At 39.2% G+C, this 24,473-nt stretch overlaps 1 protein-coding gene across 4 annotated transcripts in view; it reads right to left on the bottom strand.

The window, feature by feature from the left end:
• The window catches only part of EVI5 (ecotropic viral integration site 5), a 232,658-nt gene that overhangs the window by 87,831 nt on the left and 120,354 nt on the right, over window positions 1-24,473 (bottom strand). For 2 of the 4 annotated variants that reach the window (XM_062191739.1, XM_062191738.1), the window contains exons 13-16: window positions 23,975-24,121; window positions 11,971-12,105; window positions 4,501-4,641; window positions 3,474-3,632 (exon numbers count right to left, since the gene is read on the bottom strand). In XM_062191739.1, the coding sequence (XP_062047723.1) occupies window positions 3,474-3,632; window positions 4,501-4,641; window positions 11,971-12,105; window positions 23,975-24,121 (582 nt within the window). The remainder of the gene's footprint in view (window positions 1-3,473; window positions 3,633-4,500; window positions 4,642-11,970; window positions 12,106-23,974; window positions 24,122-24,473) is intronic. The other 2 variants (XM_062191740.1, XM_062191741.1) reach the window with 1 other exon arrangement.

A 24,473-nucleotide genomic window follows, 5' to 3' on the forward strand; every position in this document is an offset into this window, starting at 1 on the left:
ACATAACTATGACTAGTACGCTAATGGCTCGAAGGGAAAGGTGAAAAATAAGCAAGATCAGACCCGTAATATTAGCTGAAAAGTGAAAATCTACAAATGAAAAACACAGTAATGGTTTCAATGGTTCACTAGAACACTTGAACAAGTGGAGGGAAAAAAAAATCAGTGAACTTAATGATGTCAGTTCAAACGCTGCAGTCAATAGAAAGTGGAAGAAAACAAAGAAGAAAAAATAATAAAGGTCAGAGGATAAAAGAGCACCCAAGAACTGTTAGACAGCATTGAGTAATCTAAAATATGTGTAACTAGAACCCCAAAAGAAGAGAAATGAGCACAAGAGATACTTTATAAAATAATGACCAAAATTTTCCAAAATTCTTGGCGGATTCAAATCCACAGATCTAAGAAAGTCAGAGAAAGGGCAAAGTGAAAAACACATACAGGCATATCACATTCAAACTGCTAAAAAAAATGACAAGGGTAGGCATTTGGCCTAGTATTTACCATCCTGGTTGGGACACCCACATCCTATGTTGGAGTCCAAGCTTTGGTCTTGATTTCAGCTATCTGCTGGCCTATACCTGGAGGGCACTAGGTGGTGACATGAATTGTTTGGTCCCTGCAACTTATATAGGAGACCTGGACTGAGATTCTGGCTCCTGGCCTGATCTATCCCAGCCCAGGCTGTTGCAGACATTTGGGGAATAAACTGGTAGATGAGAGCTCTCTCTCAAAGAAGATAGAGAAAATCTCTTGGAATTGTACTTATGAAATACATGAAATCATCCCGGGGTTCTAGTCCCAGTTGCAGTGCCAGATTCTGTCCCAGTTGCTCCTCTTCCAGTCCAGCCCTCTGCTGTGGCCCCTGCACCCGCATGGGAGACCAGGAAGAAGCACCTGGCTCCCGACTTCAGATTGGCACAGCGCGCCAGCAGTAGCGGCCATTTGGGGGTGAACCAGTGGAAGGAAGACCTTTCTCTCTGTCTCTCTCTCTCTGTCTAACTCTACCTGTCAAAAAATAATAAAAAAAAGTGTTAAAGTGATCAAATAGGTAGGATTAAATGTTAAAGGAATCATATAAATAAGATCAAGTGTCTGGTAATAATAATAGCTAGAATTAAAAAGGAGAGAATGTTGCAACATGGGAAGCAGTCCACACAGCAGTTGAGACTTGAACCGGTGCCCATATGGGATGCCAGCGCTTCAGGCCAGGACGTTAACCCGCTGCACCACAGCGCTGGCCCCGCAAATTTGTTCTTAGTATTTTCAGAACTACCCTAATATAACCATTTTTCTTTATAATCCTATATATTTTCTCTGTCAACAAATAAGGCACAAAGAAACAGAAGAATCAATGTACTTAAGAAATTCTTGGAAATACACTCAAGGAAACAGGCAAGAAAGCTCACAGTAGTGCTGTTTTCAAGAGCAAAAATTCGTAAATACCAAGACGAGAGTGGCTTACTTAATTCACGGAGGCCCACTCACTAAATTGTTCTACAAGTCCTTAAAAAAAAATTGGAGTTACCCATATCCACATGAACAAATCTCTAAAACTGGATAGTGAATACAAGGGTGTTTGATATAATAGTCTTGTCTATGGCCATACCACCCTGAACGCGCCCAATCTCGTTCCAGATAACCACACGCTTTACACAATCACCATTCTACCACATCATTATTTATTTTTCTCATTTTTCAATGAGAAAACTCCATGGATCATTACCATTCCAAGGACTGGCACTTAGAGACCAGTGCTTTAAACCATTACTTCCAGCAACATCATACTCAATTGTCTGGCCTGGTTAAAACAAAAATTCCTTAGGAAGCTTTCCCAAAACCATCTAATTGGAATTCATCTCTCTTTGTATTCTCCACAGTAATTACAATCTAGCTCTCTGCTTACCAGACTCTGGCATATCTGATTTCTCAAATCTAAGTTTTTTAGTGGCTATGATAATGCTCTACCTGTCACAAATTCTCAAAATCATGCTCACTGAATTTGATTAGTTCACTTCCACTCAACTGTGAGACAAATCCTCAACAAGGGCCTGAAATCTGTGTTTGCATTTTTCTTTACTAAGATTAATTCTGATCATAAAAATAAAACTTCCCATTATAAGATCTAGATTTTTACTCTTCAAGATCTCTTCAATATTATTTTTAATTATACCACAAATATAAGAAAGTAAACCTGAAAATGTAAAACAAGATATATTTATTCTAAAGAAATGATGCACTCATCACGTTCAACGTGGGATGAGTATTTTGTACACTGCAATACATATAGAATGGCACCGAGTTTACTCTGCCCCCTACTGACTTCACAAATATTCTGAGGATGGAGTAACATTCAGAGGACAAATTCAAAAAACCCTGCAAATCAAAAATATCTGGAGAAAAAAATTACATCCGTACTGAACGTGTACAGTTTTTTTCCTGTCATTATTCCCTAAACAATACAGTAAAATAACTCTTTACACAGGGTTTATATTTGACAAGGCATTACAAGTAATTTAGAGATTGTTTAAAGTTTCTGGGAAAATACATGTTGGTCATCTAAAATACTCTGCCACTTTGTATGAGGTACTTGAGCATCAGCAGATTTTGCTACTCCTTGGGGTTCCTGAAACCAATCCTGTAGGATACCAAGGACAACTACATACGGAATATAGCCCCACACACATACCTAGAAAACAAACGTGCTTCTGCAATGCAAATGGGTTTTATAAAAATGTCTTTGCAGACCTCATCTGTGTTTAAGATAGGGTTTATTACAGAAAAGCATGGCTTCTGAAGAAAGGGTTACTTTAGAGTTTGACTACAGGAAGCATCATTCACATATATTCTACACCTGTGGTTCTCATTAGGTGCAACTGTGCCCCCCAGAGGACATCTGGCAACAACTGGAAGCATCCCTGTCATCACAGCGTGAGGTAGGAGATTCTAATAGAGGCCGGGGATGTTGCTACATATCCTACAATCCACAGGCTGGCTCAATAAGACAAAGACTTTCCTAGCCCAAAACGTTAAGTGTAGCGGTTGAGAAATTTTGCTCAACATGTTCCCTCACAAATTGTGCAACAAGGCAACCCCAGGAGTGTTACCTGATAAAATCAAATAGAATTTAACTTGCTTAAACTTTGTTGAATGGTTGAAAGCAAAAATTAAGTTTCTGAAATCAAAGAAAACAATTTTTATGCTTCTTCATTTAGGCTAGAAAATCGAAGTCTAGACAGTTTCATATTTTTGCCTTTTATCTTTATTCTATGGATAACACAATCTGTGCAGAAATCTTTGATCTGCTAATGAGATACTTATTTTAAAACTATCAGAGGGAGTGGGAGATGGGATAGTTGCGGGTGGGAGAGAGGTTATGGGAGGGAAAGCCGCTGTAATTCAAAAGTTGTAATTTCGAAATTTATATTTATTAAACAAAAGTTTAAAAAAACTATCAGACTTTCTCATCTTACCTGTGTTTCCATTTCCATCATCCTTTGTTTTATTTCTCTTATTTCTGCTTGTGTCTCAGCTTCTCGAAGTCGAATGGTCATCAGTTCATCTTGTAACTCATTCACAGCATTTTTCTTAGGTGGCTCTTTCCATCTCCCAGTAGTACGAGCTAAGTGCCGCTGAAGCATTAAAAAATAAGTATTTTGCAACAAATACTTTCAGTATCAAAATAGGGGCTAACTGTATTGAGCACTTATTTCAAGGCTGGCACTGTACTAAAAACTTGTTATTTTATTTAATCCCCAGAAAATCTTAAAAGTTAGGCACCACTGTCTTCATTTTGTGATTAACTTCAGGAAGATCACAAAGCCAGGAAATACCAGACCTGGGATAAAAACTCAAATTTAAAAGGAGTATTTTTCTTTTCTTCTTCTTTTTTTGACAGGCAGAGTTAGACAGTGAGAGAGAGAGAGAGAGACAGAGAGAAAGGTCTTCCTTTTTCTGTTGGTTCACCCCCAAAGTGGCCACTACGGCTGGTGCGTTGTGGCTGGCGCACTGCATCGATCAGAAGCCAGGAGCCAGGTGCTTCCTCCTGGTCTGCCATGCGGGTGCAGGACCCAAGCACTTGGGCCATCCTCCACTGCCTTCCTGGGCCACAGCAGAGAGAAGGACTGGAAGAGGAGAAATCGGGACAGAATCTGTTGCCCCAACCGGGACTAGAACCCGAGGTGCCGGCGCCGCAGGTGGAGGATTAGCCTAGTGAGCCGTGGCGCCGGCCAAAAGGAGTATTTTTCTTAGAGTTCTTTACAAAAAGTTTTGCAATGCACGATGATACAAACAATAACAAAAATATAACTTGATTTCCATTGTTTCTTCTATTTCATTATAAGAATTAAAAAGGTAGAAATAGCTTATATGTATTTTCAATTTATAAATGCTCTCAATACAACTCTTTTCTACTCCTGGACATCAGCTATTTCACACTCTCACAAATGGAATTGTTAGGTTTTACTGTTTTTACAAAGCACACAACATATATTGACATACCTGCCAGTGTTCCTCTAAATCCTTGACCTGCTGTCTGAGTTCTTTCAAACCCATAATGGCCTCTGCTTCTCTCAGTTTCACAGCAATAAGCTCTTCCTGAAGTCTTGCAATGTTGTTTTCATCAGGAAGAGAGTTGTTCCTCTAAAGCAAGAAAAAATTTGATTTAGGATTTTTGAATTTACGGAATAAAATAAGACACACTAACAGCTATTTTGTTCCATACATTATACTTAATTTTATATAGCTGTATTGAAATAAACCCACCTTCTTAAAGTACACAAGTGGTTTTTAAAGGATTCACAGGGTTGTCTAGTCATCATCACGATTTAATTTCAGAATACTTTTATTAATCCCCAAATAAACCCTATAGTCCTTGGTAGTCATTCTACATTCCGCATTCCCTGAGCCTCTGGCTGCTACTAATCTAATTCTTATCTCCATGGATTTGTTTATTCTGGCCATTTTGTATAAACGGAAGCTGGCCCAAGTGCTCAGCCCCTGCACCCATGCGGGAGACCCAGAAGAAGCTCCTGACTCCTGGCTTCAGCCTGGCCCAGTCCCAGCAGCTGCAGCCATTTTGGGAGTGGATGGAAGATCTCTTTTTCTGTCTCTCCTCCCCTTTCTGTAACTTTGCCTTTCAAGTAAAACAAAAAATAAACCTCAAAAAAATTCATTCCCTTTAAATGCTAAATAACATTCATTCTATGTATATAACATGTTTTATTTATCCATTCATCAGTTAACAGAAATTTGAGTTGTTTACACTTTTTGGCTATTATGAACAATAAATTTATTTATTTATTTGAAAGTCAGAGTTACACAGAGAGAGAAGGAGAAAAGGAGAGGATTTCCATCTGCTAGTTCACTCCACAATTGACCACAATGGCCGGAGCTGCGCCAATCTGAAGCTAGGAGCCAGGAGCTTCTTCTGGGTCTCCCATGTGGGTGTAGGAGTCCAAGCACTTGGGCCATCCTCCACTGCTTTCCCAGGCAATAGCAGAGAGCTGTATTGGAAGTGGAGCAGCCAGGACACGAACTGGCACCCATATGGGATGCTGGCACTGCAAGTGACGGCTTTACTCATCATGCCACAGTGCCAGCCCCAAACTTTTTTTTTTTTTTTAAGATTACTTATTTATTTGAAAAGAAGAGAAAGAGGGAGGGACACAGAGATTTTCCACCCAGTGGTGCACTCCCTAAATGACCACAACAGCCAGGGCTGGGCCAGACCAAAGCCAGCAGGCTGGAACTCCACCAGGGTCTCCCTCATGAGTGGCAGGGGCCCAAGGATTTGAGCCATCTTCCAATGCTCACCAGGTGCATTATCAGGGACCTGGATCAGAAGCAGAGCAGATAGGGCCTGAAATGACACTCATATGGGATGCTGGCACTGCAGGCAGCGACTTAACCAACTGTGCCACACGCAGGCCCCTGTGTAAACATGTTTATACAGACTTGGGTTTTCAATTCACTTAAGTATATAATTGAGAGAACTGCTGGCTCAGATAGTAAATATTTTACATTTAACTTTTAAGAAACTTCCAGAGTTTCTCAAAGCAGCTGTACTAGTTTACAGTCTCATTAGCAATGTGCGAGAGTAATTATACTTAATTTTGGAAGCATAATGTCTAATTCTGCTTTGTTAATAAAATACTAATTAGAGTTACAGATCAAAAAGATTAAAAATGTTTTTTATGGGCAAGCATTTGGCACAGTGCTTAAGACACCACTTAGGAAAACCACATCCTGTATCAGAGTGTCAGAGTTTGAGTCCAAGTTGTAGCTTCCTGCTGATGTGCACCCTGGGAGGCAGCAGTGATGGCTCAAGCAGTCGGGTCCCTGACATCCTGTGGGAGACTGGGACTGATTTCTGGGCTCCTGACCCAACTCTGGCCATTACGGGTATTTGAGGAATGAACCAGTAGATAGAAGATCTCTGTGTGCCTTTTAAATACAATTAAAATGAAAATTTAGGGGCCAGCACTGTGGTGAGTGGGTAAAGCTGCCGCCTGCAATGCTGGCATCCCATATGGGTGCCAGTTTGAGTCCTGACTGCTCCACTTCTAATCCAATTCTCTGCTATGGCCTGGGAAAACAGCATAAGATGGCGCAAGTCCTTGGGCCCCTGCACCAGTGTGGGAGACCCAGAAGAAGTGCCTGGCTCCTGGCTTTGGATTGGCCCAGCTCCAGCTATTGTGGCCACTTGGGGAGTTAACCAACAGATGGAAGACTTCTCTCTCTTTCTGCCTTCTATAACTGTCTTTCAAATAAATAAATAAATAAATCTTTAAAAAAAAAAAAAGAAAAATTTATTGAAACAAATTTTTTGGGTTTTTTTTGTTCCCCATTTTTTTTTTCCGAACAAAGAAGTGTTTATTACTTGTAAAGAAACTGTAATTACCTGGATTCATGATATATATCCACTTTTAGAAGCAACATCTCAGGTAAGAGAAAAGGAAAATATCCAATTTTTTCCCTGCTCCTTTGAAGTGATTTTTTTAGGTTTTTCTATTGGATATTATCTTAATTAGTAACCTCACTTGACAGTCCACAAACATTTTCTTACATGTTTGTTAGAGTCAGCAGATTACAGATTTCTATTGTATCATCTTACTAAAAAAGGAATGTACAAAGTTACGGGCAATGATATATGGTCAAATGCCTCTGATTTGTAGGGCACAAAGAATAAACACTGCTCCCCATTTTTATAAGAAATAAATGTTTTTAACATGGCAACAAGCTTACTAACTTCTGATAAGGACTCAAAGAAAAGCATGAACATTATTTACATTTTTTTTTAAAGATTTCATTTATTTTATTTGAGAGGTAGAGTCACAGACAGTGAGAGGGAGAGACAGAGAGAAAGGTCTTCCCTTCATTGGTTCACTCCCCAAATGGCTGCAATGGCCAGAGCTGTGCTGATCCAAAGCCAGGAGCCAGGTGCTTCTTCCTGGTCTCCCACATGGGTGCAGGGGCCCAAAGATTTGGGCCATCTTGTACTACTTTCCCAGGCCACAGCAGAGAGCTGGATTGGAAATGGAGCAGCCGGGACTAGAACCGGTGCCCATGTGGGATGCTGGTGCCACAGGCGGAGGATTAACCTACTGCACCACAGCGCCAGCCCCCATTATTTACATTAAAAAAAAATTTTTTTTTAAATCTTTTTCTTGTGATTTCTCAGCATGTCATCTTGGGAGAGGAGAGTCAAATCTTGATGTATAAGTTACTACTTACTTCAATAGTCAAGAAAATTAATACTAAGGTGATCTAAATACATGCTTCATAGATACAAGATTTAGATTAGTGTCCTATCACACTGAAAGACCCACCTGGGTAGCCTAGAATCAAACTGCTTGAGGAATAACCAAGAGATCCAAAATTAGTTACTAGGAAATGTTCCTTGAGTACAGAGATTTTAAGACTTAATTCTATGGAAGCTCCTCTCTCTAAAACATATCATGGTGGACAAGATTTCAGCCACTGAGGATTGTGGAATAAGGTTATTCTCACCAATTTACACATTCTGTGATGTCTCAACTGAATAATCAGAAAATTGTTGCATATGCATTAAGAAGATGGCTAGAAGGAGAAAAAAGATGCTGCATGAAATTAACCATAATACAATCTTTCAATTTCCTTTCTACTCTGTAATGTGAATAACAATACATCTCTTAAGAAATCAATTTTAATTGAAAAACATTTCTTTTTTTAAAAAAAGGATTTTTGATTTTGAAAGAGCAAAGAGAAAGAGAGAGAGAGAGAGAGAGAGTCAGAGAGTAAGAGATCTTCCATCCACTGGTTCACTCCCCAGATATCACAACAGCCAGCCTTGGGCCAGGCAGAAGCCAGGAGCCAGGAGCTCTATCTGGGTCTCCCACATGGGTGCAGGGGCCCAAACACTTGGGCCATCTTCCGCTTTTTTTCCCAGGCCATTAGTAGGGAGCTGGATGGGAAGTGGACAACCAGGACATGAACCAGTGCCCATATGGGATATTGGCATCTCAGGCTTTAGCTTTAACTACTACACCACAATGCTGGCCCCAAATTCATTAACATGTATTACTTGTACACCTTTATGGGGCACAGAGCAAATATTTCTTATTTTTTTTATTTTTTATTTTTGACAGGCAGAGTGGACAGTGAGAGAGAGAGAGACAGAGAGAAAGGTCTTCCTTTTGCCGTTGGTTCACCCTCCAATGGCCGCCGCGGTAGGCGTGCTACGGCTGGCGCACTGCGCTGTTCCGATGGCAGGAGCCAGGTGCCTATCCTGGTCTCCCATGGGGTGCAGGGCCCAAGAACTTGGGCCATCCTCCACTGCACTCCCTGGCCACAGCAGAGAGCTGGCCTGGAAGAGGGGCAACCAGGACAGGATCGGTGCCCCGACCGACCAGTGTGCCGGCGCCGCAAGGCAGAGGATTAGTCTGTTAAGCCACGGCGCCGGCCCAGAGCAAATACTTCAACACGTGCATATAGCATACACTGATCAAATCAGGCAAACAATATCCTCACCTCCTGGAGCACACTTCTTCTAGGTTTAGAGTCTACCAGCCCTCTCCTCCAGTTCTTCAGAGAGTATATAATGCTTTTCTGTGATCTACGGTCTCCCCACTGTGCTGTGGAACACTAGAACCTATTACTTCTACCTAACAGTATTCTGTTACCCATTATCCAATCTCTCTCTATCCCTTCCACACTTCCCATTCTTTAGTTATCACTACTTTAAGTTCAGATTGGCTATTTTTCAAAACTACCATATATAAGAGAGACTATGCAGTATTTGTATTTCTGTATCTTGTTTATTTCAAGCAACATAATAATTTCAGTTCCATCTATTTTGATGTAAATGACAGGATTTCATTATTCTCATGGCTAAATAATATTCCATCTCTCTCTCTCACACACACACACACACATACACATTTTTTATCCATTCATCTATCCATGGACACCTAGTTAATCCCATGTCTTAACTATTGTGACTATTGCTACAATATAACTGCAGAGCAGGTATCTCCTTCATATGCTGAGAAATCCATGTTAAAACCAGATTCAAGTGCATTTCTTTCATCCAAATATTCAAAATGCTTCTCATTATAAGACCCAGATTCTTATCTAAATCATGGAACCCAGAATACACATAAGTGAAAGATCAAATATTTGATTAGGGATTTCTTTCAGCATTCTTACTGTTTTCTTTTTCCCCTCAATAAATGAAAGAATAAATGAAATAATAACAAGAAATTTTTAAACAAAATATTCTACTACTTATTGAAGTTACATTTGTTCTACTTCATTAAGACAACAGTTAAGAAGGAGCTGGTGTTATGGCATCCCATATGGGTGCCAATTCATGTCCCAATGCTCCACTTCTAACCCAGCTTCCTGCTAATGTGCCTGAGAAAGCAGCAGAAGACAGCCCAAATACATGGGCTGTTGAACCAATGTGGAAGATCTGGAAGAAGCTCCTGGCTCTTGGCTTTTTGCTCCTGGTTTTGGCCTGGTCCAGCCCTGGCTGATGTGGCCATTTGGGGAGTGAACCAGTGGACTGAAGATCTCTGTCTCTCCTCTTTCTCTGTAACTCTCTACCTTTCAAATAAATGAATAAAATAAATCTTAAAAAAAAAAAATACCTAGGGGTAGAAAAGTATAAAGAGCATATGCCCAGGCCATCAATGATTTTACAGCTAAGAAAAAAGGGGGTCATAATTTATGATCTAGAACACAGACTCTCAAATCTAAAAGAGAAACCAAAAGTTTTTCTATTTCTACTACTTACTCTTCACATTCTTTAATATCCTTAAAAGAGGTTAAGTTAGTGTCTACAAATTAAGTGTATCTCAGGAAAAGGGGCACTCATTCTGAGGCTATTTATTTTATTTGGGCAGTTTTTTTAAATTTAAGATTTATTTAGGGGCCGGCACTGTGGCATAGCGGGTAAAGCCTCCACCTGCAGTGCCAGCATCCCATATGGGTGCCAGTTCAAGTCCCAGCTGCTCCACTTCTGATCCAGTTCTCTGCTGTGGCCTAGAAAAGCAGCAGAAGATGGCCCAAGTGCTTGGACACCTGCACCTGTGTGGGAGACCCAGAAGAAGCTCCTAGCTCCTGGCTCCCGGGTTCGATCTGTGCAGCTCTGGCCATTGTGGCCACAGTGGTCGGAGCCGGGCTGATCCAAAGCCAGGAGCCAAGGGCTTCCTCCTGGTCTCCCATGTGGGTGCAAAGGCCCAAGCACTTGGGCCAATTTCCATTTTTTTCCTAGGCTGTAGTGGAGAGTTGGATTGGAAGAGGAGCAGCTGGGACTCAAACCGGCACCCAAATGGGATGCCAGCACTGCAGGTGGTAGCTTTACCCACTACCCCGTATCTTGGACAGTTTTAACAATTACATTCAGATGAAATAGTCCCTGAAATATCTATGCACTGGGGCCGCCACTGTGGTATAGTGGGTAAAAGCCACCGCCTGCAGTGCTGGCATCTCATATGGGTGCTGGTTCGAGTCCCGGCTGCTCCTTAGAATTCAGCTCTCTGCTGTGGCCTGGGAAAGCACTGGAAGATGGCTCAAGTCCTTGGGTCCCTGCACCTGCATGGGAGAACAGGAAGAAGCTCCTGGCTCCTTGCTTTGGATTAGCTCAGCTCTGGCTGTTGTGGCCAACTGGGGAGTGAACCAGCGGATAGAAGGCCTCTCTCTCTCTCTCTCTGCCTCTCCTTCTCTCTCTGTGTAACTCTTTCAAATAAATAAATAAATATTAAAAAGAAATATCTATGCACTAATCTTATTCTGCCTCTTCCACATGAAGATATCATAAAATTTCATGACAGATAAGTTTCTCCTCTCAAATATCTAAATCTTCTATACAAATTATTCTAATTGTTTCCCTCTAAAGGAGCTCTAATTTCCATCTTTATTCTTAAATATGATGCCCTGATTAGTATGGAAGCAACAAAGAATAACTGGCAATCTTAAAAATATTTTTTTCTGCCGGTGTCGCGGCTCACTAGGCTAATCCTCCGCCTTGTGGCGCCGGCACACCGGGTTCTAGTCCCGGTCGGGGCACCGATCCTGTCCCGGTTGCCCCTCTTCCAGGCCAGCTCTCTGCTGTGGCCAGGGAGTGCAGTGGAGGATGGCCCAAGTGCTTGGGCCCTGCACCCCATGGGAGACCAGGAGAAGCACCTGGCTCCTGCCATCGGAACAGCGCGGTGTGCCGGCCGCAGCGCGCTACCGTGGTGGCCATTGGAGGGTGAACCAACGGCAAAAGGAAGACCTTTCTCTCTGTCTCTCTCTCTCACTGTCCACTCTGCCTGTCAAAAATTTAAAAAAAAAAAAATTTTTTTTTCTTCCTTCAGTACTGATATGTATACTTTTTAATGGGTTAAAAAAAAACCAAGTCCAATTCAACTGTTGAATAAATACTTTAAAAATACCTATCACATGTCTCCTCTAATCTGGGAGTGACGCATGTGTATAGCTTCTTACCTTCTCTATATCCAGGACTTTATCCTGCATCTCCTTCAGTGCACACTGAGACTCGGCTTCACTCAGTCGAGCTTGGACCAATTCCTTCTCTAGCTGTAGCACAAAATCTTCGTTGTAGTTGGAACTGCATTTATGCTAAAGGTTACAGATACGTATTTAAATTTCATGGAGGCATGAACATGTATATATTATAGAAATAATGCAATCACACAACACAGTATTACGGGCAACTAAACTGTCAAAGTTTCATGTAGCCTGCATATCTCCTCCAATTAACTTTCCAACAAGTAAAAAAGCCCAGTATTGTTTTATATAAAGATGATTGCTGAACTGGGTTTGGATAACTACTTATAACCCTCATCAAATCAAATTCATTAGCTAGATATCTCCTTTTATCTCTCCATTCATCTAGATACTAAGAATTCATTCTGAGTCTACAGATCTGCACTATACAATAGGGTAGACATTTAGCTAAATGGGGCTACCATGCGCCTGAAATGGGGCAACTTTGAATTGAGACAGGTTTTAAGTATAAATTAGAAATTGAATTCAAAGACTTAATATCAAATAAAAAGGCACAACATCTCGATGTTTTGTGTTAATTACATGTTAAAATAATATTTTGAACTTATTGAGGTAACAAAATATTAATTTTACCTGTTTTCACTTCTTTTAATGTGGCTGCCAGAAAACTTTAAATTTGATATGTGGTTTACATTATATCCTTATTAGACAGCACTGTTACAGATTATAGAAGACAAGTACACATTTACTGAAAATTCTATTTTAACCTAATGGAAATAAAAAGAGGGCAGCCATAATAACATGAACCATCTTAAATCCCAACAGAACAAAATTTTATTTGTTCTTAGAAATTCAGATTCCATTAAAAGTTATGCAAGGAAATGACGGCTGGAAGCAGAGAAAAAGCACATGCTGCAGAAAGAAATTAGCCACAGAAGCACGAAGCCCTCTCATTTCCTTTCCTCCTTTATAATGTGAACATCAATCCTTTTTAAGTTGTTCTCCCCCCTGCACATACACACACACAAGACTATCTAATCCATCGTCATAAAAGACTGCTAAAATAAATTATCTATCGCTTCTAATTTAATTCATGTAGTAAAGATGTGACAGAAATTTTTGTACTAGCATTAGTAAAAAATAGTTCATTTTACTTTTTATGCATTAGGAACAAAATAGAAACCAAATTAAAACAATTAAAAATGATTAAATAACTAAAACATATGGTGGTTTCCTGCCTTAGTTGTCCAAAAACATGTATAAGTGTGTCTTTTTAATTCATTATGCATTATTAGTTCTTCTAGGAATTTTGACACTACTAAAGCGATACTTCATCACAGGAAGGGTATCTGCAAGGTGTCTATCACCTTAGCAAACACTTACCTTATCAAATGGGAAAAAAGCACTCTTGGAAATGTTCACATCCAAAATAGAGATGTCATAATGTGTCTAAAGAGATCCCAGTTATTTTATGGGCACTACTATAATTTTGTCTTTAATCTAAAGCCTTGACAATTGTAGTTCCTCTATTAGGAGATCTTAAAGAAAAATGCCAAACTCAAATGGCCTACATGATAAATGGAATCCTTTATGTGGTATAAACCTACTATTTCAACTAAGCACAAAAACCTGCAGTAATAATAAGAAATTTTTTGTCAAATTTCACAAAGAGCTGAAATGCTTGATAACATGTCATTCTGGATAATGTACATTACATGTCTTTTATATACTAAAATATGTTAGCCTTCTGGATTAAAATCATTCTACATGTACTATGAAAAATTTTCTTTGATAGTGACAGGGTTTACACATCGTAATTCTTAATTTTTAGATCATCATGATTGTGATCAATTGATACACTGCAGACTGCATGGTCTAAGTAATACAGAGTATTTTCTGGTGGTATAAAAAAATAAAACATCAGGGGCTGGTGCCATGGTGCTCTAGGTTAATCCTCTGCCTGCGGCAGCTGGCATCCCATATAAGCATTTGTTCTAGTCCCGGTTGCTCCTCTTCCAATCCAGCTCTCTGCTGTGGCCTGCGAAGGCAGTGGAAAATGGCCCAGGTGCTTGGGGCCCTGCACCCGCATGGGAGACCAGGAGGAAGCACCTGGCTCCTGGCTTCGGATCAGCACAGCATGCTTGCCGTAGCGGCCATTTGGGAAGTGAACCAATGGAAGGAAGACCTTTCTCTCTGTCTCTCTCTCTAAAACTCTGTCAAATAAATAAATAAATAAAAATTCTACCTGTCAAATAAATAAATGAAACCTAAATAAATAAATAAAACATCAATCTGTACCTTTTTAAGTTTTTTTTTTTTTTTACAAGTATGTCTAGTTTAATAGTTCCATCTTTCCCTCAGTTGTCATTTTCTGCACCTTCTGATTCTAGTTTTATCTTGGTTCTCTGGTCCAGGTGTTTAGTCTTGTTTCTATGATCAGTCACCTGCTTCATTCTCCAGCAACGATACCTTTGAGTCACAGATCCTTTGGGAATCACACGAAGGCTACAAAACTTGCTTTCCCCAAAACATACACTCACGAAGTTTTCTATATAATTTCAGACCTCCCTGATCGCTTCTCAGCCTTTTGGCTAAGATCAAGTGCAGACCTCCCTGAAGCTTACACACAACCCAAGTTAAAAATCTCTGCTGGGACCAGCACTGTGGCAGTGAGTAAACGTCCTGGCCTGAAGCCCCAGCATCCCATATGGGCGCCGGTTCGAGACTCGGTTGCTCCACTTCTCATCCAACTCTCGGCTACGGCCTGGGAAAGCAGTACAAGATGGCCCAAGTCCTTGGGCCCGTGCATCCGTGTGGGAGACCTGGAAGAAGCTCCTGGCTCCTGGCTTTGGATTGGCCCAGCTCCAGCCATCGCAGCCAATTGGGGAGAGAACCACCGGATGGAGGATCTCTCTCTCTCTCTCTCTCTGCCTCTCCTCTCTCTGTGTAATCTTTCAAATAAATAAATAAATCTTTAAAAAAATAATCTCTGCTTTCATAAGATACTTCCTTTAGTCCCTACTTTTATGACCAGAAACTTTTTCTTCTAAGAGACCACACTAGATCTCTAATACTAAGTCATTACCATTTTCAGAAGCTATAGTTTCTGACTGCTAGACCTTTCATGTTCTGCATTTAATTCAAACTTAATTCAAAGGTTGATCATCATTTTTCCCAACCAATTCCTTTGATTTCCGAACTTGCCACTGATTTCAGATCCCTCCCATGAGCCCTCAGTGCTGCTGCCTTTCAGGGAACACCAGGATTTTTTGCTGTAGAATCTCTGTCAGTCTTATCTTTTCATTACCCTAGTAACTGGTCTCTGCATTGCCATTTTGACCCCATGGTAACTGATTGTGTATGCTGGTATCAAAGTTCCCAAGAACACTCCTTTCAATCATGTAATTCCTTAAATCACAAAGTTGTAATTATCCTCCACTGTTCAAGGGATAAGTTTTAAAATCTGTAGTCCATATGTGATATTTCTATTTTTGTATTCCTCATTTGTTCCTCAACCAACCCACTGCAATAGCTTAGTCCTCATCCCATAATAAACTGTTCTAATCACTAACAATTTCAATACCCAAAAACAATACAGAAACCCAAAAGAAAACTCTTTTATTCAGTTTTAACTTCACTTTAACTCAACTGGCCACTCTTACTTAAACTTTCTCCTCCTTAACACTTTGAAACACTACTCTTTTGGGGTTACCCTGCCTATTTTCTCTGTCACCTGTGCACATTCTATTACTTCATATAGGAGTGAATCAGTACTCCTCTGGGTTTCATCACTGTGTGTTCTCTCTCCATCTTTCATTTTTCCTCTTATTTTATTAATTTATCCTACATTATTTCACACAGTGTTTATATAGTCTGTATGTACAGGAAATTTTAGATACTGTCTGTACATATCATATATTATAGAGGACATAGCCAAGCAATAATCTATCAAATAGAAAAATGGGGAAGGTGGAGGGAATGGGAGACAGGGAGAGAAACAGAGAGGAAGTGATAGAGCATATGAATACAATGCTGGAACTCTGGAGACAAAGACACACACAGACAAAAAGAGAGAGACAAGTAAGCAGTGACTCTCAAATCCGGAATTCCAGCCCAAATCTTCCTACTAAGTTACAGGTCCATGTTTACAACTCCCTTTAGGTCAACTCCAACTCCTATTCACCACACATTCAACATGTCAACTGAATTCCTCACTTCTTCCTCACATATTTCTTATCACGCAAATGACACTATCAGCTAATAACTGACTAGTCAAAACCCCCCATCTCTTTAACACGTCCCATTCAATCACAAAATCTTAGTAATTTTTCTTCCAGATATCTCATGAGTTTGTTCCTCTCCATCTTCATTGGCACCAGCTTTATTCATACTCTTGTCTCCTTCTTTGTTCTACTGCTGTGGAATTTACTATTGGTATTTTCTATATTTTATGCTACCTCTCAGACTAAACTGTAACAAATAGAAAATACTTTTACAATTCTACCATCTGGACCAGGTAGGGACTACCCTGACCTGACTGTTTTAAGCCTTAGGAAGAGTTGACTCCATGCCTGTTAATATGAACATGTTAATGAAAAGCACATAATCACTGATTATCCTTTCTTTCATGTAATATTAAGAATGACTGTAATTCAAGTAAATTTCATTCTGTTATCAATTTTTCTATATAGAAGCTAGTCCTGTCCAATTATATTCATATACATTTTTATTGGGCAAAAAGCATTTTCATTAAGACCAATTCTTAATGGGTATATTTTCCAAGTAAATTTAAATTTGCTGATTATAATTGTTAGTGCTACTGTTGTTTGTTACATCTATTTGATCCGTTACTATATCTACAACAGAATTTTCATTTTTGGACATTATTTCTACTATTTCCAATTTTCCTTGTTCAAATGTTTACAGAAGTAAATAAGGTTAGGAAGGCAATACTTCTGCTAATGTTTTATCTATTACAAATTTGACCATATCAGTTTTAGCTCTTTGTAAACTGTGGTTTTTTTATTATTAATAGTTTATTCCACTTGCAAAAAAAAAAACCTGATAGACTGAGGTAACAAAGTAATGTCAATACTAATAGATAGTTATTGGGGCCAGCACTGTGGTACAGTGGGTTAATGCCCTGGCCTGAAGCACCAGCATCCCATATGGGCGCATGTTCTAATCCCAGCTACTCTTCTTCCGATCTAACTCTCTGCTATGGGCTGGGATAGCAGTGGAAAATGGCCCAAGTCCTTGGGCCCTGCACCCATGTGGGAGACCCAGAAGAAGCTCCTGGCTCCTGGCTTCAGATCGGCGCTCGGCGCAGGTCCGGCCACTGCGGCCAATAGGGGAATGAACCATCGGATGGAAGACCTCTCTCTCTCCCTCTCTCCTCTCTCTCCCTCCCTTCCTTCCTCTCCTCTCTCTGTGTAACTCTGACTTTCAAATAAATAAATAAATAAATAAAAATACTAATAGCTATTATTTACTGAACACCAGGCATTGTTCTAATCAACTTACTTAAGTCTCAACAACCCTCTATTATAATTAGTTCTTTATATACAGGACAAACTGCAGCACAGAGGTAAAATAACTTATCTAAGAGTACAAAATCAAAAAGTAGAAAAATTCATAGCCAATGGCAAGGGGGAAAGACGCTACTGAATTACCTGAAGCTAGCTTCTACAATTTTCAATTTTAAACAATTCTCTGTAGAAAGTTTCCTAAGACACTTTTTAATGTTTATGGCAATAATGACAGCAGCTACCATCTACTATGTGCCAGACATATGCTAAGCACTTTATATTCTCATGTAATCTTCACCATAACTACTCCTTTACTAATAAGGAAACTAATAAAGCCTAGCAGGGGTAAACTGCAATTGATAGTGCTGTTAATTGAGGGTAGGGATTACAGAGACCATGCTAACTTTAATACCATAGTAAATGTTAAAAGAATTTAATATACTATTTTTTAAATATATACATTCCTAAGAATTAATAGTTTAATTAAAGCAAAAACAAAAACAAAAAACTGGGGCCGGCGCTGTGGTGCAGTGGGTTAACACCCTGGCCTGAAGCACCAGCATCCCATATGGGCGACGGTTCAATACCTGGCTGCTCCACTTCTGATCCAGCTTTCTGCTATGGCCTGGGAAAGCAGTGGTAGATGGCCCAAGTCCTTGGGCCCCTGAACCCGCGTGGGAGACCCAGAAGAAGCTCCTGGCTCCTGGCTTTGGATTGGCACAGCTCTGGCCATTGCAGCCAATTGGGGAGTGAACCATCAGATGGAAGACCTCTCTCTCTCTCTGCCTCTCCTTCTCCCTCTGTGTAACTCTTTCAAATAAATAAATAAATCTTTAAAAAAAAAAAAAAAAACTAAGCTGCTAGGGCCTGTGCTATGGCATAGTGGGTAAAGCCACCACATGCGATGACAGAATCCCATATGGGCACTGGCTCACGTCCCTGTTGCTCCACTTATGACCCAGCTCCCTGCTGATGGCCTGAAAAAAAGAAGTAGAAAATGGCCCAAGTATTTGGGTCATTGCCACCCATGTGCAAGACCCAGATGAAGCTCTTGGCTCCTCGCTTTGGCCTGGGTTACAGCCACTTGAGGAGTAAAACAGTGACAGAATATCTCCACCTCTTTCAAATAAATAAATAAATCTTTTTTTTTTTTAATTTAAAAAGCATCTAGGTTTCACATTATGTTCCTGAAATAAGGAATTCCTAGAAGGGTGCCTTTTTTATTCAAATTAGTAACTTGACACATAGTTTGTTTTACCAAGAGATAACTCTCATAACTAGGAACCTGATAATCAGCAATGGATCACTTATTTGAAAGCCTACCAATAATGAATGACTTTCCTCCCCTTGATATCAAGATCATTTCTGTCAATGAATCACTTAATGTTTCTGTGATACCAGCAAGTCCATTCCAACGAAACTGACAGTAAGCAGAGTCTGCTTTTCAATTCTGCATGCTTTTCTGGTGTTGCAGAAGTTACAAAGGAAAAGATAAGTCTGTAGTCCTTAGTCATGTTTCTTTCTTGTGTCATTTTGGGATTCACAACCTCCACTGACAGGTAATTTTTATTTTATTAACATCTCTTCATGTGTTTGATGTATCTAAGACTGGTTTATATTCTTCATAATACATCATTGTTTCTTAAAAGTACTGTGTAGGCCGCCGCCGCGGCTCAATAGGCTAATCCTCCGCCTAGCGGCACCAGCACACCAGATTCTAGTCCTGGTCGGGGTGCCAGATTCTGTCCTGGTTGCCCCGCTTCCAGGCCAGCTCTCTGCTATGGCCCGGGAAGGCAGTGGAGGATGGCCCAAGTGCTTGGGTCCTGCACCCCATGGGAGACCAGGAGAAGCACCTGGCTGCTGGCTTCGGATTGGTAAAGCGCTCTGGCCATGGCAGCCATTTTGGGGGTGAACCAACTGAAGGAAGACCTTTCTCTCTGTCTCTATCTCTCACTGTCTAACTCTGCCTGTCAAAAAAAAAAAAAAAAAGTACTGTGCAATTGTTTCATAGTCTCTCTCAAATTACAGAAAAGAGAAGGTATGAAGAAATCCTGTCTAGCATCCTCTTAAGTACTTCCTAGTATAAAGGTTCCAAGAACTTCAAAATGGATTTCAGTACTCAGCAGTTACAACTATTTAATTCTTCTCAGTTTATACTGATCCAAGCCAAGAACAGCTGGACAAAATTGCTTAATCAGGGTACCTGAAGTGATAAGCAGCCATTCATAGGGCATAAAGCTTTAAAATTAGATCAAGCAATTCTGACAGTCTCACCAGAAAAGTCATCCTACATATGTTTGTGCCCCACCACACTCAAGAGAAAGAGTCAGACAAGCTGTAGGTTTATATGGTAAATTTTATGTTATGAATATTTTACCACAATAAAAAAAAAAAACCCTCCCCCAAATAGTGAATGAGTATGTTAGGTGAAAGAACTCAGGTACTAAGGTATCGCATCATACAATTCCATTTATATGAAATTCTATAAAAGGCAAAACTATGGTGACAGAAAGCAGATAGGTTCATGGGATGAGGGGGTGAACTGCAGAGGACACAAGAGAAATTTTGAGAGTGATAGAAATATTTTCTATTTTGATTGTGGTGGCAGTGACACAACTATATACATTTCAACCACACCAAACTGAATTCTTAAATTTGATAAATTTTATTACATTTAAATTATACTTCAATAGTCATTTAAAGTTAGATCTAAAATGGTCTAGCCCTATTCAATTAATTATTTTATAAAACAACAACAAAAACTGTGTTCTCAAATATCCAAGATCACAGAGTTAGCAAAAAAGACTAGAATCTGCAATCCAAAGCTCTTTGTACCATGTAAAATGATACTATTTGTCAGTAGGGGGTGATGGTGGTATGTGTTTATATTGGTGATTCATTATCTCCTACAATCCAGACTTGTAATCTTTTTTTCTGAGGTTTAAAGAATACACTTATATTGGAAGGCTGTAATCAAAACATCTACCAATAGATGTTTGCTTTCTACAGGTAGTACTCGGACATATGCATGCTACTTTGTAAAGCGACTACTCCAGGTTCAAAATTCCAACGGAAATATCTTGTATGCCTGGATCTTAAATATATTCTGCTTCTGAAGCTGTATCCAAAAAAGGCTGATCATTTTTCCATAAGACTGTTTCTCAGCAATTTCAAAATGATTGAAATCTTCTGAAATATTTTGTTGTTGCAGCCTGAAAAAATCGTGGGCTCACACAGTCTCTCCTACACTAGCCACAATATACTCTGTACTTGTTTCATGTGAGTTTTGGTATTCAAACTATACACAACTGATGAATTTCATGCAAGCTCCTTAGACTTCAACACGATCATTACACTGCTAGGGAGATAATGCTTGGGACCGGGGGAGGGGCAGCCATATTACAAGTTACTGGCTAATTTCTGATTTCCTGGCAATTAAAACCTCTAGGTTGGGGCTAGTGCTGTGGCACAGCGGGTTAACACCCTGGCCTGAAGCGCCAGCATCCCATATGGGCTATGGTTCTAGTCCCGGCTCCTCCTCTTCCGATCCAGCTCTCTGCTATGGCCTGGGAAAGCAGAAGATGGCCCAAGTCCTTGGGCCCCTGCACCCACGTGGGAGACCCAGAAGAAGCTCCTGGCTCCTGGCTTTGGATCAGCTCAGCTCCGGCCATTGCAGCCAACTGGGGAGTGAACCGTCAGATGGAAGATCTCTCTCTCTCTCTCTGCCTCTCCTTCTCTCTCTGTGTAACTCTTTCAAATAAATAAACAAATAAATCTTTAAAAAAAAAAAAAAAAAACTCTAGGTCTTCATTACATAAGGTACAGCTAAGACATGTCTTTAAATTTTAAATCTAAGGGCAGACCTATAGATTTGTTTCTGTAAAATAATATTTTAGTTTCTTGTTCTGAATATACTAAATATTTTTGGAATCTTGATCCACATCAACATATTAGTTACATTTCTGAAATATTTCATATTTGACTATTAATTCCTACAGGAGATTTAAACACAAAATATCTCACATCTAGGGCTCGGAGACAAATAGCTGTGATGTTTCCTCCCTTCAAAATGAACAGCCTCTCAGCTGGCGCCGTGGCTCACTAGGCTAATCCTCCATCTGCGGCACTGGCACCCTGCGTTCTAGTCCCGGTTGGGGCACCAGGTACTAGTCCCAGTTGCTCCTCTTCCAGGCCAGCTCTCTGCGGTGGCCCGGGAGGGCAGCAGAAGATGGCCCAAGTGCTTGGGCCCTGCACCCGCATGGGAGACCAGGAGGAAGCGCCTGGCTCCTGGCTTTGGATCGGCCCTTGCAGCCATTTGGGGAAGATCTTTCTGTCTCTCACTGTCTATAACTCTATAACTCTCTCTCTCTCTCTCTCTCTCACTAACTCTGCCTGTCAAAACAAAACAAAACAAAACAAAACAAAAAAACAGTCTCTTGATATAGTGAATCCCTTATAAATCCACCTAATTTTACTACTTGCATCTATATTCCTCTACCTGGACTAGAACCACCACGGGAGAGCCTATCAAATAACCTGAAAAAGCGCACTTAGGCACAGTTTTTATTTATTATAGAAACAAAGTTACTTTATTATGACATAAGCATGAACTCATTTTACTGAGCAAGATTCTTTCCCTTTTTTTCAAAGTTATTTTCCCAACTGTTCACAAAACAGATGTTCTAGAAATTTTTAATTAAGCATCACCAAGGACACCAGATATTTTTCAGAAATGTACCCCTTATTTACTACTTTCCATAAGAAATGCATTTGTTTACCATTAAAGCTTTTTGTATCTTTAATTTTTCTAAAATCATTTAAATATTATGTTTCTATGATCATACTATAAATCAAGTTATATCTAGTAATATGCAGCTTGAAATTGGAAATTTAACCAATGCTCTGTTATTTTCTTTTACCTATTCTGAGTATCACTGTTTTATATGTCTATCACAATTCATTTCATTTTTGGAACTCATCTCCATAGTGGGAAAAAAATGGAAACAAAATTAGAGATCTTCTTATCTTTGCTATATTTTAGCTCCTATTATGTCCTTCAAAAAGAACAGACTTTGTTACACTTATAATTTTAAAAAGTCACAGTTTATTCTGGCCAGTTTTGCTTGTCCTGTTAATCTTTTCATTCACTATAAACCAATGTTCTATCCTTTCAATAAACATCTAATTTTAGGTATCAATAATTGAAAAACAATGCAAAAAACTAAATTCATTATTCTGAAGTATGACTGAAGCTTAAGCTAAATCCAAACGTAATACTTATCTTCCCTTCTAAACTGATAATTCATTTCAATACAATTCTCAACTGATTCAGTTGTTTTGTTTTCATGCTTTGACACCAATATTTCAAAGACGAAAATATTTGAGTTCCTATCTTTTTAGTTCCCCTATTCATCTTTCTTAACCATCTAATAGAACAAAACAGATATTTATGGCTCTTTCAATTACCATTTTTTCTTTTGCTTTTAATTTTCTGATTTTCATACTTAGATGACAATGTGGTTTCTTAATTTTACTAAATAAATCAATATCCAAATTTGTGTCCATACTATTCATCTTCTGTGTCTCTATAGAGTACTAGGCTTAACACAAATTTTTCTGCCCACTCCTAGTACAATTTAGCTTCTATCTAGAACAGAAAACTGAAAGAAGAAATAATTTTTTCAAAGATAAACAGTTTAGTTTTTCTTTTAGCCTTCATATTCCTGATTAAGATCACCAAGTTAATCTGGTTTTGCCAATGGAAAATGATTTCTAAGTTGCAAAACATAACTAAGCCAAGCTATACAACCATTAACTGCTCAGTACCCTATGTTAGTCACCAAAATTTTTAAAGAGTTTATATTTTTTCACCTGGATATCTTCTCTTGAAAAAATGCAGTCATACATCTTAATCCATAATTCAATGTCTTAATATAGTTAAGTAAGTTACAGAATATAAACTGCCACACTATCAAAGCTTTAAATGAGATAACTACATATTTTCTGCATGTTGGGTAATATTTCAACTGCACAATGAACAAAAACTAGCTGAAGTTAGGATTCTAAAATCACCATTGGCAAAATAATACCTATAATGAAATAGATCTCAAACCTAAAAGGTAAGCCTGACATACACTGCTCATTTTCTATGACTTAGAACATAATGTAGGGAAAGAAAATATTATCTATTTCTAACAAAACTACACAGACAGTAAAAAAAAAAAACAAAAAACAAAAAAACAACTTAGAATAAGGAGTCTATAGGTCACAATAAGATCCCTAAAGCTCTATAGGACACAAAATGGTATAATTTAAGAGTTCAATTAAAGTTGAACACAAAGTTACTTAAAACAAGGGCACAGAAGCTGTGCTTATTTTATTTTATTTTTTTAAATTTGGTTTAAAGGGAGGGGGATGAGAAAGATGAGAAGAAACACTAGCAGACTCCTTACCCATTGCTGCTGATGCTGGAGCTTCCTGATGATACTCTCAGCGTGCTCCAGTTTAGCACTGGCCTCATCACTCTGCTGTTTGATGGTGGCCAGCTCCCGTTTTATGAGGTAGTTTTCCTCAGCCTCCTGGGCTCTTGTCACTTGTCCCTTTTGTCAGGACATAATTTTTTTTGTGTGTAAAGCAATTTAGGATAGATTCAAGAAAGACTGTCTTGTGAGGTTTAGTTATTTACTTTGACATGTTAAAAAAAAATTACCTCAGAGAACAAAACAGCCTAGGTCATTATTAGCTAGCAGCTTGTTATTGCTCCAGAAAATTTGGGGATACTAAATAAAAATTTCATCTGACAATTTTAAGAATAATTCCTTCAGTCAATAAAAATTCAGTTCATGCAATATTACCAAATTATACATGCAAGGCTAAAATTTTCAATGAATAGTGGTTAATTTTGCAGAATCCATTGATTGCTATTTTGAAATAAATGCTTTAAAAAATAAG

Source organism: Lepus europaeus, chromosome 5 (assembly GCF_033115175.1).
Source record: "Lepus europaeus isolate LE1 chromosome 5, mLepTim1.pri, whole genome shotgun sequence".
NCBI classification, from domain to species: Eukaryota; Metazoa; Chordata; class Mammalia; order Lagomorpha; family Leporidae; genus Lepus; species Lepus europaeus.